This window comes from Gastrolobium bilobum, unplaced genomic scaffold, assembly GCF_033153095.1.
Source record: "Gastrolobium bilobum isolate Gb01-03AN ecotype WA unplaced genomic scaffold, APGP_CSIRO_Gbil_v1 utg908, whole genome shotgun sequence".
Lineage (NCBI taxonomy): Eukaryota > Viridiplantae > Streptophyta > Magnoliopsida > Fabales > Fabaceae > Gastrolobium > Gastrolobium bilobum.
The window spans coordinates 246,483-266,789 of record NW_026897979.1 but is presented as its reverse complement, the minus strand read 5'-3'; the positions used below and the strand labels follow the sequence as shown (position 1 = coordinate 266,789).

General features: G+C 34.7%; 4 protein-coding genes across 4 annotated transcripts; 2 read left to right on the top strand and 2 right to left on the bottom strand.

The window, feature by feature from the left end:
- Nucleotides 1-593: 593 nt before the first annotated feature.
- On the bottom strand, nucleotides 594-4,580 carry LOC133311901 (uncharacterized). Its single transcript, XM_061513027.1, has 3 exons — nucleotides 4,572-4,580; nucleotides 4,221-4,314; nucleotides 594-868 (listed from the first exon to the last, which is right to left on the bottom strand). Exons 1-3 carry the CDS (start codon nucleotides 4,578-4,580, stop codon nucleotides 594-596), a joined length of 378 nt encoding a protein of 125 aa, XP_061369011.1.
- Nucleotides 4,581-6,255: 1,675 nt separating this feature from the next.
- LOC133311899 (uncharacterized) lies at nucleotides 6,256-14,161 on the top strand. The gene is made up of 13 exons (XM_061513026.1): nucleotides 6,256-6,315; nucleotides 6,408-6,455; nucleotides 8,559-8,618; nucleotides 8,708-8,761; nucleotides 8,845-8,905; nucleotides 9,011-9,087; nucleotides 9,559-9,608; nucleotides 10,125-10,207; nucleotides 11,484-11,554; nucleotides 11,649-11,799; nucleotides 13,678-13,808; nucleotides 13,891-13,988; nucleotides 14,089-14,161. Exons 2-13 carry the CDS (start codon nucleotides 6,417-6,419, stop codon nucleotides 14,159-14,161), a joined length of 948 nt encoding a protein of 315 aa, XP_061369010.1. The 5' UTR covers nucleotides 6,256-6,315; nucleotides 6,408-6,416.
- A 1,110-nt stretch (nucleotides 14,162-15,271) lies between these two features.
- LOC133311898 (extensin-like) lies at nucleotides 15,272-16,525 on the bottom strand. The gene has a single exon (XM_061513025.1). The coding sequence runs from the start codon at nucleotides 16,523-16,525 to the stop codon at nucleotides 15,272-15,274; it is 1,254 nt and encodes a 417-aa protein (XP_061369009.1).
- Nucleotides 16,526-18,525: 2,000 nt separating this feature from the next.
- Nucleotides 18,526-18,861, top strand: LOC133311897 (uncharacterized). The gene has a single exon (XM_061513024.1). The coding sequence runs from the start codon at nucleotides 18,526-18,528 to the stop codon at nucleotides 18,859-18,861; it is 336 nt and encodes a 111-aa protein (XP_061369008.1).
- Nucleotides 18,862-20,307: the final 1,446 nt, after the last annotated feature.

The following is a 20,307-nucleotide window of genomic DNA, read 5'->3' as shown; positions in this document are numbered from 1 at the left end:
TCATAGCCGGCTCAAAGAGTCGAAGCTCGTGGGGATACCGGAGGGAGACAACTCGTCTCAAAGAGATAATTAGGGTTGGGTAACTCAAAAAAAAAAAAGAATGCCATATTTCTGTTATTGCTTGGTAGGAAGCGCTAGTTTTATGCAAGAAGTAAATCATTGACAAATGTAAGATATTTCAAATTCTTTTGTAGTTTTGAACCATGTATTGCATGCAAGCTGCGGACACACACAAACTACATCTTTCAAAATCTCTACTTTAATATAACTTGTAGAGAAAATAAAGCCAACCAAATTAAGTTCAATGCATTGTCTGACAAAAACTACTGAGTCTAACAAATAACATGCAAAGTAGGCCTATCATTCATGCACCATATGATAGCTTAATCATATATTTCTTTGTCTATGAAGAAGACAAAGGACATAAAACAAAGCATCCAAAACTCATCCACGATATGATAGCTTAATCATAAATTTCTTTGTCTAGGAAGAAACAAAACGACAAAAAACAAAGCATCCACAAGTTTTGCAGTTCAAATTAATCTTCGAGAGTCGAAGAGAATTCTTGTTATGTAGGTGAATTCTGTCATGCCCTAGCTATTGGCACGGTTCACCATGGCAACCAACAGGACCATAATGGTAAGCATTAAACAAGCTTTCAGCTTTTCTTTGAGGTTATCAGAGTCAGAGCCATTTCCACCTCCACCTATCTTCTGATAAGTATGTTGAAACAACTGGTTCACAATCTTGGTAATTTTCTCAATTACTTCCATGAATTTGGCTTTGACAGTAACAAACATCGACACCACATTTCTTGTAGTAAGGGAGTCACTGTGAGCAGTCCCATCTGGAAGAACATGCGCTTCATCTGCACATTTCATGTCCAGATTAGTCAAATTGTGATTCATATGTAGATAATGGAAGTATCGGTGGAAGACATCCAATTTCCATCATAAGTCAGCAATAATAATAATATTACTTTGAAAAAGGTATTCTGATATATTATAGAATTGTGTAAATACTTTGGACAAAGGTTCTCTATTTATAGAGAATACAAGACCTAGAATACTTGACCTAATGGGCTAAGCCCAATACAACAAATAATAAATAAATATATAATATTAATATTTACAACACTCCCCCTCAAGCTGAGAAATAGATATTTATCATTCTCAGCTTGCTAGTAAGCTCTTGAAATCTATCTGAAGGAAGTCCCTTTGTCAATACATCAGCTAATTGACACCCGGTGGGAATGTAGGGTGTGGTAATCAACCCGCTATCAAGTTTCTCTTTGATGAAATGGAGGTCGACCTCAATATGTTTAGTCCGATCATGTTGAACCGGATTATGAGCTATACAAATAGTTGACTTATTATCACATAGCAGCTGCATTGGTCCCTCACATTTTATTTTGAGATCATCAAGTATAATTTTCAGCCATAGTAACTCACAAATGCCTTGAGCCATGGCTCGAAATTCAGCCTCTGCACTTGATCTGGCAACCACATCTTGTTTCTTACTTCTCCATGTCACCAAGTTACCACAAAGAAACATATAATAACCAGTGGTAGAACGACGGTCCGTCACAGATCCAGCATAATCAGCATCAGTGTAGACTTCTAAAGAGAGATTGCCATCTCGCCGGAATAACAGTCTTTTACCAGGAGTAGCTTTGAGATACTGAAGAATTCTCTCCACTGCCTGCATGTGTTTCTCCTTTGGATCATGCATAAACTGACTGACAACACTAACAACATAAGCTAAGTCTGGTCTAGTATGGGCCAGATATATCAATTTCTCAACTAGCCGTTGATATTGTCCTTTATCAACTGGAGGACTCTCCTCTTCAAAGCCTATCTTGTGATTCTGCTCAATAGGAGTATTAGAGGGTTTACACCCGAGCTTTCCTGCTTCTTTGAGAAGATCCAAAACATATTTCCTCTGACTGATAAAAATTCCTTTGCTTGAATTAGCTACTTCTATCCCTAAGAAATATCTCAGTTTCCCAAGGTCTTTGACTTCGAACTCAGAGGCAAGCTGTGTCTGCAGAATCTGTCTCTCCACAAAATCATCACCTGTGATAATAATATCATCAACATATACAAGGAGCACAGTAAGCTTCCCATTTTGGGAGTGCTTGAAGAAAAGAGTGTGATCTCCTTGACTCTGTCTGTATCCTAAGGTCATCATAACCTTAGTAAACCTTCCAAACCAAGCACGAGGTGACTGCTTCAATCCATACAAGGCCTTTTTTAATCTACAAACTTTATTTTCCCCTTCACAGAATCAAAACCAGACGGGATTTCCATGTAGACTTCTTCTTCTAACTCACAATTGAGGAAAATATTTTTCACATCAAATTGATTTATATCCCAATTGTAATGGGCAGCAAGGGATAACATTATTCTCACCATATTCTCAAAGTTGCAGCTAACACTGCTTCTCCCCAATAAGAACTAGGAACAGATGTCTGGAAAAGTAGTGCTCTAGCAACTTCAAGAAGGTGACGATTTTTCCTTTCAGCAACCCCGTTTTGTTGAGGGGTATCAACACATGTGAGCTCATGAATCATACCTCTGTCAGAAATGAATTGTGACAGACGTTGATTGACGTACTCAGTACCATTATCAGATCTGAGTCTTTTAATATCTTTACCAAACTGAGTCTCAACCATGTGATGAAATCGAATGAATATCTCTGGTACTTCAGACTTGTCTTTCATCAAGTATATCTATGTTACCCGAGTACAATCGTCAATAAAAGAAACAAACCACATTGCACCTGAAACACTGTGCACTTTAGAAAGGCCCCAAACATCAGAATGGATAAGAGAAAAAGGTTCCTTGCTTTTAATAGTGCTAAAAGGAAGTGACACTCGATGGTGTTTTGCAAATTCACAAACATCACAATGAAAGGTCTCAACCGACTTATTGAGAAACAGAGAGGGGAACATAGACTTCAAAAGACTAAATGGTGAATGCCCCAGACGCTTGTGATGGAGCCAAATCATAGACTCTGCAGTAGAAGGATGACGTGTCGTTAATAACAAATTTTTTCTAGCATGGTCTGGAAGGAGATGATACAACCCATCCTGTTCATTAGCAACTCCAATTGTCTTCTTCGTGGTAAGATCCTCAATAACACAATGAGAAGAAAAAAATGTGATAGAACAATTTAAATCAGTTGTAAGTTTTTGAGTGGAGATAAGATTAGTAGAAAGCTGAAGAACATAAAGGACATTCTTAAGCAACAAGGAAGATTGAATTTGAATGTTACCAGAACCAATAACTGATTTATGGGATCCATCAGCTACGGATATAGTATGACTACCAACAGTAGGATGATAAGAACAAAACAACTCAGTACGACAAGTCATATGATCAGTTGCACCAGAATCCAAAACCCATGAGGTTTTAAAATCAGTGCAAGAAGCAAGAAGAGATGTAGAATGTGTGTTCTTACCAGATAAGATCAAAGAACGGTCATATGGCTTACACATATTATCAATAGCGGGTTTAAGCTGATCCATGGAGAGGAGACAAAAAAAAAAAAAACAAGCAGGATTTTTTTTTTTTTGTGAATAGTACCCGATGAACAGTATCGCGTTTTTTTTTTTTTGAGCTTTTTCGGTCGTCTGATGAAAAAGAAACCTCCGTAGAATGATAGATCTAAGAAAACGGAGTGAAACAGGGGTCCTCACAATCCAAAAGGTCCTCAAAAATTTTTTTTCCGGCGGCGGCTTTGTGGTGGCGAGAGGCAAATAAGGTTGGTTTTTAAAGATGGTGATTTGCGGAAGCAGAACCTTCAGAATCGAGAGCTCTGACACCAACTTGAAAAAGATATTATGATATATTATAGAATTGTGTAAATACTTTGTATAAAGGTTCTCTATTTATAGAGAATACCTAAAATACTTGACCTAATGCACTAAGTCCAATACAACAAATAATAAATAAATATATAATATTAATATTCACAACAATATTAATAATATTTCTATAATATTATCAATACAACACTGAAAATGGAAACGAGCTAAGAAGCTAATAGCAATTATCAGCATGAACATGAATAAGGTAAAAGGAACAAATTCCACCCAACCTTCCCCTACATTCAACCTCCTGAGAGAGATATAGAGTGAAAGATAACTCCAACTTAACTGAGCCACTAAGATACATTCCAAATTTCTCAGGTTTAGTATGAAATACTTAAATGCCAACCTGCAGATATTGACTCCCTAAGTTCCCGTACAACTTCATTGTTCAGAATAGCATCCCAAACAGCTTCGTCAGAAGATAATGATTTGACAATTCTCTGCAGCAAGACCACAATTATTGAATACTTGTAATAATTGAAGTCAGCAAAGTTTAATTGTTGATTTTTCTTCTTTTTTTAATCAATGACAGCATGAAGACTCTATCATGAACCCAAGACCTCCTCACCCAAAGCCTTCACCGCAAGCCCATTTTATTTCTCATTATAGATATAAGAAAAACTGCAATACATGTAGAAACAACATAGCTATTTTTTTTTAGGAATTTATTAATCTCCTTCGATAGAAGATAACTTACCTCATGCATAGAAACAAGTTATGTGGGTCCCACAATTTTTAAAAAATAAAAAAAGAATGACACAACTTTTTATGTCTCACTAACATGAGATAGTTGTCTTCTATAAATGGAGATAATTTAAACCCTTTTTTTTTAATACAAAAAACAACATAGCTTTTGAAAGCTTGTTTGACAAATTTTTGTCCATCATGCAGAACGAGGGCATGCATATTAAGTTTAGCATTTTGAAAAAAACATTTACTTCGACAAAATGAACAGAAAATAACATTATAAATGGGTTCATTACTTCATTATGATCAGGGGCTTCTTACATAATCAACTAGAAGTAGGAAAAAACAGAACAATAAAAAGCAGCTTTGTGTTACTAATTTTACTTCTTTTTTTTCCCCCTTGCGTGTGTGGTTACAAGAGGCTATGATGCACGGACACGGACACGGGACACGGGACACGACACGACACGACACGCCGACACGTTAATTCTAAAAAATGTCATATTTCGACACGTTGGGACACGTTTTGATATTAAATAATTTTTTTAATATATATAATATAATTTATATTTAATAAATATAAAAGTGTATAATAATTCATATAACTAATCAAATATTTAAATTTCATAACATAAATATAAATATAAATAATTTTTCGTACTTTGTTAAATTTTCATGTCAAATTTCGTAACAGAAAAAAATTAATTTATAAATTATTTATTTTATATTTAGTTAAAGTAATAAAATTAAGATTTAAAAATAAAAAAAAAATAAAAAAAACGTGTCCGAGCGTGTCCGAGCGTTGACCACGTGTCCGAAAAAGTTGACTGCGTGTCGGAAAAACGTGTCGGAACGTGTCGGAGAGTTGACCGCGTGTCCTCAAATGTTGACCGCGTGTCGGACGCGTGTCCGAGCGTGTCCGAGCGTGTTCGTGTCGGACACGTGTCGGACACGTAAATTTTCAAAAAAATCACGTGTGCTATGGAGACAAGAGGCTCTAAGAGATAGCATTACATATCTTCTGAAGAGATATTATGCAGGAGATTAGTCCCCTAATGTCAATACTCACATCTATGACCCATAATGTCATATTATCAAAATAACTATTTATATATAATTATTTGTTTGGAAATTCATATTAAATTTGGTATTTTTGAATTTGGGTGATTTAAAAAGTTTGTGTTAAATGAATAAGAAATTAAGAATTATTTATTTTGTTAATTATTATTTGATTTAATTAATTTATTATTAATTTTTTAATTTAATATTATTTTAATGTCAATTTTTAATTAATGATAATTTAATGTCAATTTATTCAGGATGAGATAACAGAGATGGAAGAGAAAGAATTATTATGGTACATGGCAAATAACTTTCTTGGAAGCTTGGCTTGTTTGATTATTTTTGTTTTAAACTGTTTAGTATAATAATTAATAAAATATATATTTTTTGTATTTTTTAAAGTTAAAAATCAAAACACAAAACAAAAAACAAAAGTAAGTTAGATACATTTTCTAGATTTGATTCTAAAAATTAGAAAAAATAATTTTTAAAATAATGTTTACAAAACAAATCTTATCAAAACATGATTTTTAAATTTTTTTATTCTAAAAATCAAAAAAATTATTTTCGAAAACAATAATGAAACAGACCTTATTTTCACAATTTTTTTTTAACATTTTCACGACTTTTTAAAACAAGCTCAGAATGGTCCAAATGTTCTACGAAACGAAATAGGGTTTGGGAGCTCCAAGGTACAAATTTCTTCCATTCTGCAGTACAGTGTTTGTTTTTGGTAACCAATCTGAGGAATTTTTGCTCTGCAAACGCTTCTTCCATTCTGCAGAAGAAAGTCATGGGCTTTTCAAAGTACCAGCTTCTTGAGCTGTTAAAGGTTCTCTTTTTTCGTCGAATCCCACCCAATATTCATATTGAAAATGCCTTACTTTATTTTCATCTGTGTGTGCTTCGTTTTCCCATTCTACTCATTTTCTGTGGCCGGTGATTTTTGTATCAATCAATCCTACCATGCTCAATAACCAAGGGCGGACCCACATGGGTCTAAAATCTGAAAAAAATGTCTACGTCCCCAAAAAAATACATAGTATATTTTATTTTTCATAACTGGTGGGTTACTTTAACAAAATTAGCATTGTGTGTCGTTTGAATCTGAAATGAGTTGAATTGATTTCACCTTGTTGATGATCGGTACAGTGTTTTTGTTCAAAGCTTTCGATTTCATTTTCTGAGTCTCCTTCTTTTGCTTCATTTGATACCCAAAATCTGTTGGCATGAGAAAGAAGCTTGATACCCATTTTCTTGTTGTGAGTATTTTCACTTTCTCTTTGTAAAGTTGTAATCTTTTTGTAGTTTCATGCAGTGGAATAATTTTCCTAGAATATAGGAAGAATCCCTTGAGTGGGTAGAAAGAAAAAAAAAAGTCAATTTTTGAATGTTTAGAACTTTTGTAAAAAATAAAAAACTTTAGAATTACACCAGTGAATCGTTTTTTCAGTCATTCATTGAATGATAAATCACTACATTCGGATGCTCAAAAACCAACAGAAAGTGAAAGAAAAAAAATGGGTATAAAATAATTATAGTTTGCAATAACTTTTTTAATTTATTTGTTTAGCTTTATGGTGCTTGATAATTGAAGTAGATGGGTCTGTAGTGTTGTGGGCATTATGGAACTTTATGATGTTAGCTTGCCTAATTTGGGTTCTACGAGCTTCCCCCTCTTTTTGGATTTATTTTAGTTATGTGATTATATTTGTTATTAAAATTAGGCTAAAATATAAGTTACCCCTTGAACTTTGATCATGTTACAAATTACCCCTTGTACTTTTAATTGTTTCAATTAACCTCCTGTACTTTATAATTGTTTCAAATCAACAATTCTGTTAAATTTTTTACAAACACTGTTAAACCCCCTAAGCCCCAAATCTCAAATGCTGTTAGAACCCCTTATTCTCTTTGCCACTTGGAAATGTCACTCACAGTAACAGTGACATGCCATGTTGTTTGGTTTATCGCTTATACAATGATGAAATTTTGAGACTGAGCAGTGTGGAAATTCCTTTATCCTTTCGGATTATCAAGATGAAGCTACAATGGCAGAAGAGTCTCAAAAGAGTCATGTGAATGACTTACAGTATCATAGATGAAGAGTTTCTTAACTTAGGATGTAACATTCCCTAATTCTACAATAAAACTATATATGACGAGGCAAAAAAAAATTAGGATGCAGCCTTGTATTACATGTCAAAGAATACAATATATAATCTATGAGATGTGGCTAGTTAACTCTTATCAGCCAAAATGCATGAATTTTGTATGCGATTCAATGTTATACAGCTCTGTACCTAACAAGAATCGGGTAACTACACTAGCCAATTGAAGACAGTAGAATAATCTGACAAAGTAGAAGAAAAGAAAGAAGAAATATTTGAGATTTGGGGCTTAGGGCATGTGAGAGGGTTTAACAGTGTTTGTCAAATTTTTAACAGAATTGTTGATTTGAAACAATTATAAAGTACAGGGGGTTAATTAAAACAATTAAAAGTATAAGGGGGTAATTTGAAACATGGACAAAGTTCAAGGGGGTAACTTATATTTTAGCCTTAAAATTATTTAATGGGTGCATCTCTTGAGATCGCTGTACATGTTTTTTGGTTTAAGACTGTGATTCTCCTACTTTTCATTGTTGACATGGCACATGGCAATGAAATAATCTATGTTAAATTCGTCAATTTAGTATACTTGTTAAATTATATTTTATTTAAAATTCTATAAGTTGGATTTGTTAAAATTTTCGCCCCTCTTCATATAATTTTCTGGGTCCGCCACTCAATAACGATGAACTTTTGATGATGATGATGATGATGTTGATGCACCTATGTTCCATGAGCAGAATTATCTGACTTCTTGTGATGCCCTTCACTTTTTTATTTTCCTTCTTTCATGGGACTAATTGTTGTTAGTTTGTGTTGCTCAGGAGCTTCTAATTCAATTTTCCCAGTATGAGCATCCAGTTGTTTTGACAGTTGAGGAAGGGGTAAAAGGCCTTTAAAGATTGTAGGTTGCTTTGTGTATATTGTGTCCATATGTTTTTTTTCTCCTGATTCTGTATCCATTTTCATACAGGAAAAATATGTTGGACACTTAGGGGGTGGGATGAGTAAAAATTTATTTTTGAAGGTAATGTTCGTTTAGAATTTAAAGCAGAAAACACCCTTGTGTTGTTCAAATATGTATATGCCCTGATTACTACAATTTTACAGGACAAGAAACACAGGTTTTATGTTGTTTCTGCTTTGGCCAATACCAAAGTTGATATAAAAGGTACGAATAATTTTGTAATTCTGAGAGGAATTTGTTGACTTGCTTGTTTGGCCTGGCTTTAATGGATATTCATGATAGTAATTTGTTGTGTCCAATGGGAGCCAGTATTATCTCAGCGGCTAGGTTTAGGAAAAGGAGGTCTGAGAATGGCGCCCGCAGAGGCTATAGGAGAAATACTTCAGGTTTGTCTATGCCTTTGTTCTATCCCTTTGTTGCTTAAACCTTCATTTCTTTCTGTCTTTATTATTATTATTGGGAATATATTTCTATCTTTATTTTACCTTGTTAAAGAAGTTGTTTTCAACCTTTAAATTAGCAGATATCTTATAGAGGTATACTGTCTGATTTTTAGACATGTTTCTGTGTAATTCTTGGCTTCTTAACAAACTCAGTCCTTGCACAAAAGCTACTTACCATGTTGCTTGTTGCTATCCAATATATAGTGCATAAGGAAACTAGTTCTTATTGAGGTATTTTCTGATTGAGTTGGTTGGATTGGGATATAAAGCAGTTGATCCCATTTATGGATTTCTTCTTGCCTTGGTTACAGAAACCGTTTCTTAGTTTAATATTTTAGTAGGATTATTTAATAAATAACTTGGTTGAAATTATCATTGACTTATTTGAAGTCCTTGTTTTTCCTTACTCACAAGGTGCCCTTGGGTTGCGTCACTCCGTTTGCGCTAGTGAATGAATCAGCACGGTATGTAAATGTTATTATTCTTTTTCCTACTTATGAGATATCTAATTTTTTTCTTGTTAAATCTTGTTGCTTGCTATTAATTGCATTACCTTACTTTCTGATCCTGTAAGATACAATATTAAACATGAAAAACTATGCGAACATAACATGACTAGAGGTGTTTGCTTATTTCCGCATGAGGATAGTTTGTTTTGAAATCCATGACTAAATGTTTTTCCTATAAAGTTTCTTCTCTTTTGAAAAAAATACTAATTTTGAATTTGAAGTTATTGATGCTTTTTCTGTCAGCTTGAAAATGACATTCACTTGAATGATGAACGGGAGCATGCTGAAAGATTATCTGTGTCATGACTGTAGCAAAACTTGCTTTGATAAATGATAATGCATTTGCCTGTTAATGTAGTGGTGTTTATGCTTATTAGAGTGTTTACGATGAATGTTCAGACTGAATTAGAAAATATAGTTGAAAGAAACTAATTTCTGTCTTTTATGTGGCACGTCTTTCCCTTTCTGAAGAGATGTTTCGCTGTTGTTGGATCAAGGGTTCAAGACTCAGGAGCACTGCTTCTTCCATCCGCTGTCAAATGACATGTCCATATGTAAGTGAGAAGTCTCCTTTATGAAGAGAAAAAAATCAGTTGCATATTTTTGACTAACTCTTAAATTTTATGAAATAAAGTATTTCTTTTATGCTAGTGTTCTAAAATAGAATGCTTCTTGTTAAAGATTTGGACAAATATGAAATCAGTGGACTGTGAAGTATAACTAAGTAACCCTAAATTTTGCTGGATCTCATCTTTTGTGGATCTATTTGTTATATACATTGGTGTTACAATTTTTAGGATAATGCTTTATTTGTAGTAAATTCTATGAAGTAACCTTAGCAATCGCTGTATTGAATTTTAGTTAGTCCATTAGTGACTTTGAACAAAAGTCATACTGAATTAAGAGAATGCTTTGGATTAGAAACCTAGATTAGGTTTCCTAATGGCTAATGCTATCATTGAGGAAAAAAAAGTTTTATGAGTAGAATGAAGAAAGCATTTGCATGTTAGGGCTACTTTCCTGTACTATAGTCCTCATTTCTTACTTTAATGCATGATAATTATAATCTACACAAGTTAATGAACCATCGATGTCTTAGAATCCTATGATTCTCTAAACTTAGTATGAAAATGCTTCCTTCCTAGTTCCTATTGAATATATGTTCGTCCAGCTGTCCTAAAATTTTGTTGACTCTTTGGCTAATAGAATGTTCTCTTACTTTAGGTAGGAAGTGGAGGATGTCATGTGTATGAGACCTATTAAGTATATATCTTTCAGGCTTGACAAATACACAAGTGGGATATCTACTGACTATATCTGTTAACATATGTTTGTCAAGCCTAACAAATGCCAAAGAAGTCGTTTTATATTAGATGCTGTTGCCAATTGAATTAGTTTAGAAATGATTTTCAATAAGAGAATTAGTAATAAATAGGAGACATAGCTGAAAGTTACTGAGGACTGAGGTTATCAATTTTATTACTCTCCATTTTGCACACTTGTTATCTCAGAAATATTTTAAGAAAAAAATGTCATTGTCTTCAGTTTTCACGAGTGCTTTCTTGGGTCTCTATGATCTGTCTGTTGTCATCATTTGATGGTATCTATCTATTCCTTACATGTTATCTCATAATAACAAATTTTTAAATTAAATATTTATGCAGTCTTTTGTAGCATAGCTCAATTAGTTTAATGTAAGGCATCACTGTTCAGGTCCATTGTCACTTACATTTAACTAGATTTAAGTGTGGTGACTTGTGATCCATCATGCTTTGATGCACTACACTGATCAATAAATTAATTAGATTCCACTCCTCTACCCACTTGCAGCTCTAAATGCCCGTGATCTTGACAAGTTTCTTAAGTCAATAGGAAGGGATCCCTCTTATGTTGATTTCGAGGTGAGTAAAATTATTGGCATCTCCTTTCCTTTTCTTATTTGATGACATATTTATTCATTATTAGTAATCATATGTTTTCTTTATCCCTTTGCAGGCCAATCCTACAGTGGGGAAAGATCAACCCCCTGATCTAGTTGCACTAGTTCCATCTGGTTCAATAGTTTTGCCTGAAAAGCAACCTTCATCACAAGCTCCTACAGATGGAAACCATGTTTCTGTGGATAATAAGTCCAAGACAATTTCAGGTCAAAATTCAGTTAAATGTGATATTCTATCTTCATTCATTGTACCATCTTCATGCATGAAAACAACGTTTACTTTTTGGTAATTACCGGCCACTACCCGCATTTGATAACAATGTCCTAGGGTATCTTTTTTTTTTGCAAATCCTATTTTCAGCTCCTTACCCATTCCCCTAATAGAGATAGTTTTCTGTTCAGAAAAACCCATATGGAAATCTAAAGCTCCATCTGAGATCAAATCTTTTGTTTGGACTGTTGTTCTTAACACAATCAACACTAAGGACATGTTATTGAAGCGCAGACCTCTGACTGGTTTATCTACATGTGTGTATGTGCAGTTATAGTTCGGAAACTGGTGCTTATCTATTTTTGCACTGTTCTGCAACTACTCGTTTGGGATTTTTGAAGAATATTGGGTCTTTCCTAAGGCCTTGCATAAATTTCTCTTAACTAATTTCAGAGGTTTTGGCTTTCAGAAAGAGGCTGAAATTTTGTGGCATCACTTCTGTCTTTGCAGTTCTTTGGTGTTATTTGATAACATATTTATTCATTATAAGTAATCATATGTTTTCTTTATCCCTTTGCAGGCCAATTTTGATTTCTTTGTTTTGTTTTCTTGAGAGGGTGTCTTCCTAGCCTCTTTCTGATCTAGTTGCACTAGTTCTCTCTGGTTCAATAGTTTTGCTTGATCAACCAGAAAAGCAACCTTCATCACAAGCTTTCCTACAGATGGAAACCATGTTTCTCTGATTACCTGACATCAGACACATTTTGAATGTTATGCCTTCTGTTTGAGCTTTGATGGCATGCTTTGTTACGTTTTCCAATCTCCTCGGTTCTAGTTTTGATCTCTGTTTTGTTTTCCTAAGACTTCTTCTCTCTGTTTTGTTTTCTTAAGAGGATGTCTTCTTATCCTCTTTCTTTGTACCTTTTCTTCTTCCTTCATAAATCTCTTTTTCTATAATTTATTTTTCTTAATCTGAAGCATTAGTTCAAGCTTATAAAGTTCTTCAAAATTTCTTCATTGGACAATGTAAATTTCATTCTTTAAGCAATCAATTTTTTTGTTCACACTCTGATTGCATGACATCTGGAAAGTTTGAATGTTATGCCTTTTGTTTGAGCTTTGACGCAAAACAAGAAGACGAAAGGTATTGCCTAATGGTAAAATATTGTTGCAAATAAAGAATGTATAATGTTGTAATTATTATTGATATGTTTTTTCTTTTATTAGACATATTATGATAGGACATAGGAAATTGTGTGAAGGTTATATGTTTCATTTACTCCTGATTTGTTTCCCTAGAATTAGTTCTTTAATTAGGAAAGCGATTATTCTCATTTGGCCTATACACTATACATGATTATTCAAGCAACAATATACAGATTGACTTATATTTCAACTATTATTATGCATTACAAAGATCAAATTGATTATACTTTTAAGTTGGTGGCACGGTCTTTTATTTTCTGTTTCTCGTGTTTATAGATTAAATTTTTTCTATTTTCTCCTTTTGTTGTTTATATTTCTTTTCTCTCCATTTAGTATTTCTTTTCTTATCACAAAATCATCACTACACGAGGATTACATTAAAACTGAACTTGATACCACTGAAACTTTGGAGTCTAGGACCTACAATTTTATCTGCACTCTCTGCATCTGACACAATTTGCAAAATTGTACAGTCATGTTGATGCACCAATATTTTATGTTAAAAGAAGTTTATAATCAAAATGCTACCAATAGAGCTTTTGGTTTTTTTTGTATAATAATTAAGCAAAACCAAACGTGCTATAAATCTCCAATGTTTGTGGCTTAAAGATGTCAGTGCTTAGAAACAGTGTGAATGTCTTGCTAACATGTCAATCTCTCTGATGCAGCAAAAGTTGTTAGTGAGAAAAATACAAAGGGGAAACCAGTCAACAATACTCATTCATCAAGATCCTTTGCAGATGTTGACCAATTTGTTGAAGAAATGTTGCATAAAACATCAGAGTTATTGCTTTCAGAGGTAAAGAAAACTGTAGGCTTTCTTTCAATTTCAAACTACTTCTATACTTTCTGCATCAAGCTGAAAAATCTTGATCACACAGATCAATGAAGACACGATACATAAACATGGGGAGCATCTGGGCACTAGAGTGTCTGAGAATCTACGGAAAGCTCTCAGCTCAGATATGAAAAACCTTTCTATAAGTATCTGATGATGCCATTCAACTTTCCCCTCCTTTGTTGATAAGCCTTTATCATGTGAAAAACTGTGGTTCTGATAACTAGATGATCTTACTGCAGATGATATTTAAGAACAAAGCATACACAGAAGGGTTCCATGCTGGTACTCACTCTCAATGGAGACATTTGTGAAGATCATAATCATTTGAGATTGATTCACTGGCATCATCGTAAAATATGGAGCAAAACTTGTTCAATTTTTCATTTATGATCGTAGCATGTATTGATTGAACATATATACAGGAAATTTGATTAATGAAATGTCCTTATTCTCTTTGTTGTTTGCGGAATTTATGTTCAATCTTGTCCTATAATGATGTCACATCATTTAGTGAAAAATCTTATTTTCTTTGTTGAGGTATCGTAATCGAAGCATAACGTTTTAGACTCGCCAAGGATCATTTGATTTCCGGAAGTATAAAGGTCATCCTTATAATTAGTTCTGAAGCTAATTTTCCGGAAGTATTAGATAGACATACTCAGGTTAATATGGGATAGGATATTGTGACACACAAATAATGTTACGCACAATGTTACGACCACATCTTAATCGTTGATTTCCGCCAATCAACGGTTATCATTTATTGCGAATTAATAATTAATTAATGAGTTTGATTTGAAAAATGATAACCGTTGATTGGCGGAAATCAACAATTAAGATGTGGTCGTAACATTGTGCATAATATTATTTGTGTGTCACAATATCATATCCCGGTTAATATATGTGATTTTTTTTGGTTTAAGGCTAATATCCTTTCTTTCATATTTATGCAGTTTAGTTAACCAGGTTGAAGTCTGTCAAATTCTTAATAAGAACATTTGCATTTAAACTAAATTTTTGTTGTATACCTCATTCATTCACTCCATCATTGAGAATTCTCGTCATCAAAAGTAGGGCATTTCCAAAGGTCAAAACCACGAGAATACGAAACAGAGATGTATGCTACCCAAGCAAATTAACAAAAAAACCCAAGTTGCAAGACAAGCCATGAATATTACTATTCTAGAAGTTCATTATAGCTATAAATTTACAACCACCGATCGATATATTTGTTTACCCCGATCATTCTGAGAAGGATAATGCTATGTCTCCATCTTCATGAGAATCACCTAGCTTGTCACATGCACTATCATAGTCAGCTTCATCTTAGTTATCACCATCACTATTCTCCATAATAACTGTGAATCTGGAGATGGAAAAAAAATAAATTCCCAGGTTGATTGAGTATGAATTACAGGTGATTAAGGCTCCAAACTATTGTTACCTCTGCTATAAGAACCACCTTGACCTTCCCCACCATCCAATCGAACCCTACAAAGAGGACAGGTTTTGTTGTTGTTGAGCCAAAGAAGAATGCAATCAGAACAGTAGGTATGGTTGCAGGGCAACTTGCATGCTTGGTAACCCACTTTAAGCTCTTCCATGCAAATGGGACAAAGAGACAGTTTATCTCTATCATACTCTGAGATCCTCACCCTGAGAATGGAATTGATGATACCATCTGGAACCTGAGGGTAGTTTCTTTTATCAGTTTCAGGCCATCCTTGCTCAATCAGAGAAGAGGGACCCTGTGGATTATGATCCAAAAATGCATCACTGGGACGAGGAGTTTCATATATATCATCCTGTGATTCACTGCCAAATGCTTCATCTGTGGCATCCAGATAAAGTGGTGTTTCTGATGGATAAACTTGCCATGTACTAGTAGGAGTTTGAGTATTATTATGATCCAAAAATGCATAACCGGGACGAGGAGTTTCATATATATCATCCTGTGATTCACTGCCAAATGCTTCATCTGTGGTATCCAGATAAAGTGGCGGTGGCGGTGGAGGTGGAAAATGCCAGTCAATTTGAGGTTCTGGGTTTGGAGGTCGTGGTGGTGATGGTGTTTCTGATGGATAAACTTGCCATGTACTAGTAGGAGTTGGAGTATTATTATGATCCAAAAATGCATCACCGGGACGAGGAGTTTCATATATATCATCCTGTGATTCACTGCCAAATGCTTCATCTGTGGTATCCAGATAAAGTGGCGGTGGCGGTGGCGGTGGAGGTGGAAAATGCCAGTCAATTTGAGGTTCTGGGTTTGGAGGTCGTGGTGGTGATGGTGTTTCTGATGGATAAACTTGCCATGTACTAGTAGGAGTTGGAGTATTATTATGATCCAAAAATGCATAACCGGGACGAGGAGTTTCATATATATCATCCTGTGATTCACTGCCAAATGCTTCATCTGTGGTATCCAGATAAAGTGGCGGTGGCGGTGGCGGTGGAGGTGGAAAATGCCAGTCAATTTGAGGTTCTGGGTTTGGAGGTCGTGGTGGTGATGGTGTTTCTGATGGAGAAACTTGCCATGTACTAGTTGGAGTTGGAGTATTAGGAGCTAGGACTACAGATTCTGTGTCTGAATCATCTGAACTATCTGCATTAGTGGGAACAAAGCATAGCTGGTACCACCTTGTGGGCTGGCCTTGGCCACGGTTCGCTGGCATGACTTTCACAATTTGTGATGCCTACAAAATCTGAGTTAGACTATGTCAAAGCCTTTAGCCATTTACTATACAAGAATGGGTTCAATTCATTCTTTTACATATTTGTGTGGTATCATTACTTTTGATCATCTCAAATTTTATCCTTTTTTTTTTCTTTTTCTTTGAACTACTTGTTTGTTAAGTAATGGTGTGTCTAGTTAAATTTGCAAGTTGATGCTGTCCACGCACTCCCGCCACATCAAGCACAAAGAAAAGGGACTGAACCAAAAGGAAACAACTTTAAGAAAGAAACGACGGTAGGAGCAATTATTTTTAATCACTTGGAAAAGTGAAAGAGGAGAGACTATACATATATACTTATTATTTTTAATCACTTGGAAAACAAGAAAGAACTTAAGAAAGAAACGATGGTAGGAGCATTTATTTTTAAACGACGGTAGGATCTTTAAAAAGTTTGACACCTCGTTTCTTTCTTAAAATTGTTGTATTCTAAGTTATTTATTGGGATCTTTAAAAAGTTTGACACTGCATTTCTTTCTCTTTCTTAATCAATGAGTTTGATCGGCGAAAATTATAATTGTTGATTGACAAAAATTAACGGTTAGAATTTAATATCAAATTTCAACAATAGCCATTATACTTAGGATTGATTCTAAATCTCAATTATCACTCAACAATTGCTTTCATATTGTCATGTGAACCTTACAATAGTTATAACTCAAATAAAAAAACCGTAAGATTTGCTTTAAGGCTCCCTTAAAAATTTCTAATAAATAAGTAAATGGAAAAAAGGTGTGTCATTTTAAATGACACATTTTTTTTTTTTTTTTTTTTTTGATAACAGACACATTTTACATTCTTTCTCTCTTACAAAAAGGTGGGACCTACATCTTTAAAAATTTTTGCCCCAACTCTCTCTCGCATGATTTATCTCTTTCTCTCACTTAAAATGACATAATTTTGTATCCTCTAAAATGATACATTTTTTTCCTAAGTAAATAGACACAATTGATATTTATAAACTTTTGTCTCAAAACTTGTTACGAGGAAAACCCCTAAATTCTAACATTAAATCTAATTTTTTAAAAATTAAAAATTGTATCTTGAAAAAAAAAATCTATTTTGATTAAAAATGAATTTCTACCTTTCTTTCCTAATTTTTTTTTTTTATATCTTTCTTTCCTAATTTTTAAACCTTGAAATAACGCAATTCAAGGCAAAATTAGGATTTACACCATCCATTAATTACATAAAATTTAATATTTTATTTTCGATTTTTATATCTTATTACATAGATTTCTTCATAATTCATCATCTATCAAATCCTAGAGCAAATTTTAAAAATCTTAATACAGTTGGATGATATAGCCTCTCACCAATTTGTTATCACAAAAAATATGGAACCCAATAGTAAAAACAAAGTATCCACAGGTGAGCCACGTAGGACATTTCCTTGGACTATTGTTTAAAAAGTAAGTTTAGATAGAAAATGAAAACCTTTTGAAATGAACTTTATTGGATTTTAACTCAACTTAGCCCAAAAATATGGGCCCAGTGCATGTAGTGAGCCGAACGGCGTTGAAAAAAGTTTCCAACCCAACTTTGGGAACATAATCGCGATGGATGTGAGATGCATCCTTTAATCGCAAAGACCCAAAATCAAAATTTGTTTCATTTTCCACTATCATCCGAAGTGAAAATGGATTCTGCACATTTCAAGTTCGAAAATGAGATCCTATTGTTAGGATAAGGTTATTATCTGCTTGTATTTGAATCTAGGTAGTTTTTATGTTGTAACAGTTTGCTATTTAAGTGTGATCTTATCATATCACAACTGTACATGTTTAGCTCATCTTTCTGTTGTAACTCACTGTGTATTTAAACACAGCTTTGAATAATACAAAGTAACCGATTGCACTGTTACAGTTCTTTATGGTATCAGTAGCGTTTCGATCTTGGAACCTACCCATTTTTTTTAAACCGTTGTTCCGATTGCTCTCATGGCTGACAACGAGACCTCGCCCATCAAAAAAACTGATTCCATGTCACCTTTTTTTGTATCCCAATCTGATAGTCCTGGCATTTTACTCACAAATGTTGTGCTCCGGGGAGAATCTAACTATGATACCTGGGTCAAGGCTATGAAAAATGCTTTACATGCTAAGAATAAACTTGATTTTATTACTGGATCTGTTACTGCCCCTAATGCATCCAAACCTGCTGAGCTTCATGCTTGGGGAGTTTGCAACTCCATGATCAATGGGTGGATCCATAACACTATTGATCCACAACTTCAACCTTTCATCAAATACTATGACACTGCCAAAGCTTATTGAAGGAACGATATTCCGTGGAGAACATTCCCAGAATATACCAATTAAAGGCAAGTCTTTCTTTTATCAAACAAAAAGGCTCCTCTGTGGCTACATATTATACCAAGTTACGTGCCATATGGGACGAACTTGAGGCTGCCCATTCCATCAACCTTTGCTCCAATGGTGCAAATTGCTCTGTCCATAAATTTCTTACTGAAGAAACAGAGAAGGATCATGTCTACCAATTCTTAATGGGCTTGGAAACTGCCACTTATGGCCATTTGCGAACCCAGATCCTAAATATTATCCCTTTGCCTTCTATGAATCGTGTTTATTCCATGATAACACAAGAGGAAACTCACAAATCCATAGCCAGGACCTATGATGACCCTGTTGATGCCATTGGGTATGCTACTCGATCAAGTCACCGTACCAACTCTGTTGCACAACCTCCTCGTGTTGTTTGCTCTCATTGTGGCATACCTCATCATGATGTCTCTCAATGTTACCAATTGCATGGTCGTCCTAACCGACCCTCTGGACGCGGACGTGGACGAGGTAGATCTCTACCATTTCGCAGGTCACCTGTTACTGCACATGCTGCCCATGCATCCTCTCCAATGAATGGTGTTATTGCATCAGATGCTCTTCAGGAACCTCAAACCAATGCTACCTTATCTCCTGAGACTTTGCAACGTGTTCTCATCATTGTTGAGTCCCCTAAACGTGCAACATCTGAGAAACTCTCTGGTAAGGATTTTTCCTCTGTTTGGATTGTTGACAGTGGCGCTTCTCAGCACATGACATATAGACTTGATCTCATGACAGCAGTTCATGAAATTTCTCCTTCCGTTGTTGGGTTACCAAATGGTTCTCACACTATGGCAAGCAAACGTGGAACCATTATTTTTCAGAATTCTCTCACTCTTACTGATGTTCTTTTTGTTCCTGAATTGAATTGCAATCTCATATCTGTCGCTCAATTGCTTCGTTCTCATCCTTGGCATGTGACATTCACTAATCACTCATGTGTTGTGCAGGACCTGAACTTGAGGACTACGATTGGCTTGGGTGAGCTTTGTGATGGAGTGTATGTGTTTAAAGCTTCTTCACCACATATTCATGCTGTTCGTTGCTCTTCTTCCTTGGAGACTTGGCACCGTCGTCTGGGACATCCTTCCCCACAATGTCTACTCTATCTTCCTTTTGTTTCTGTTGGCAAGAATAAGTCAATGGTTGTTTGTGATGTTTGTTGCAAAGCAAAACAGACCCGTAGTTTGTTTCCGATTAATAATAAGCGTTCTACGCATTGTTTTGATTTAATTCATATAGACGTTTGGGGCCCTTATCATCTGTCTTCTCTTACTGGTGCACATTACTTTCTTACTATTATTGATGACCATAGCCGATTTGTTTGGGTTTACTTAATGTCTGATAAGCACGAATCCAGTAAATTACTCATCCATT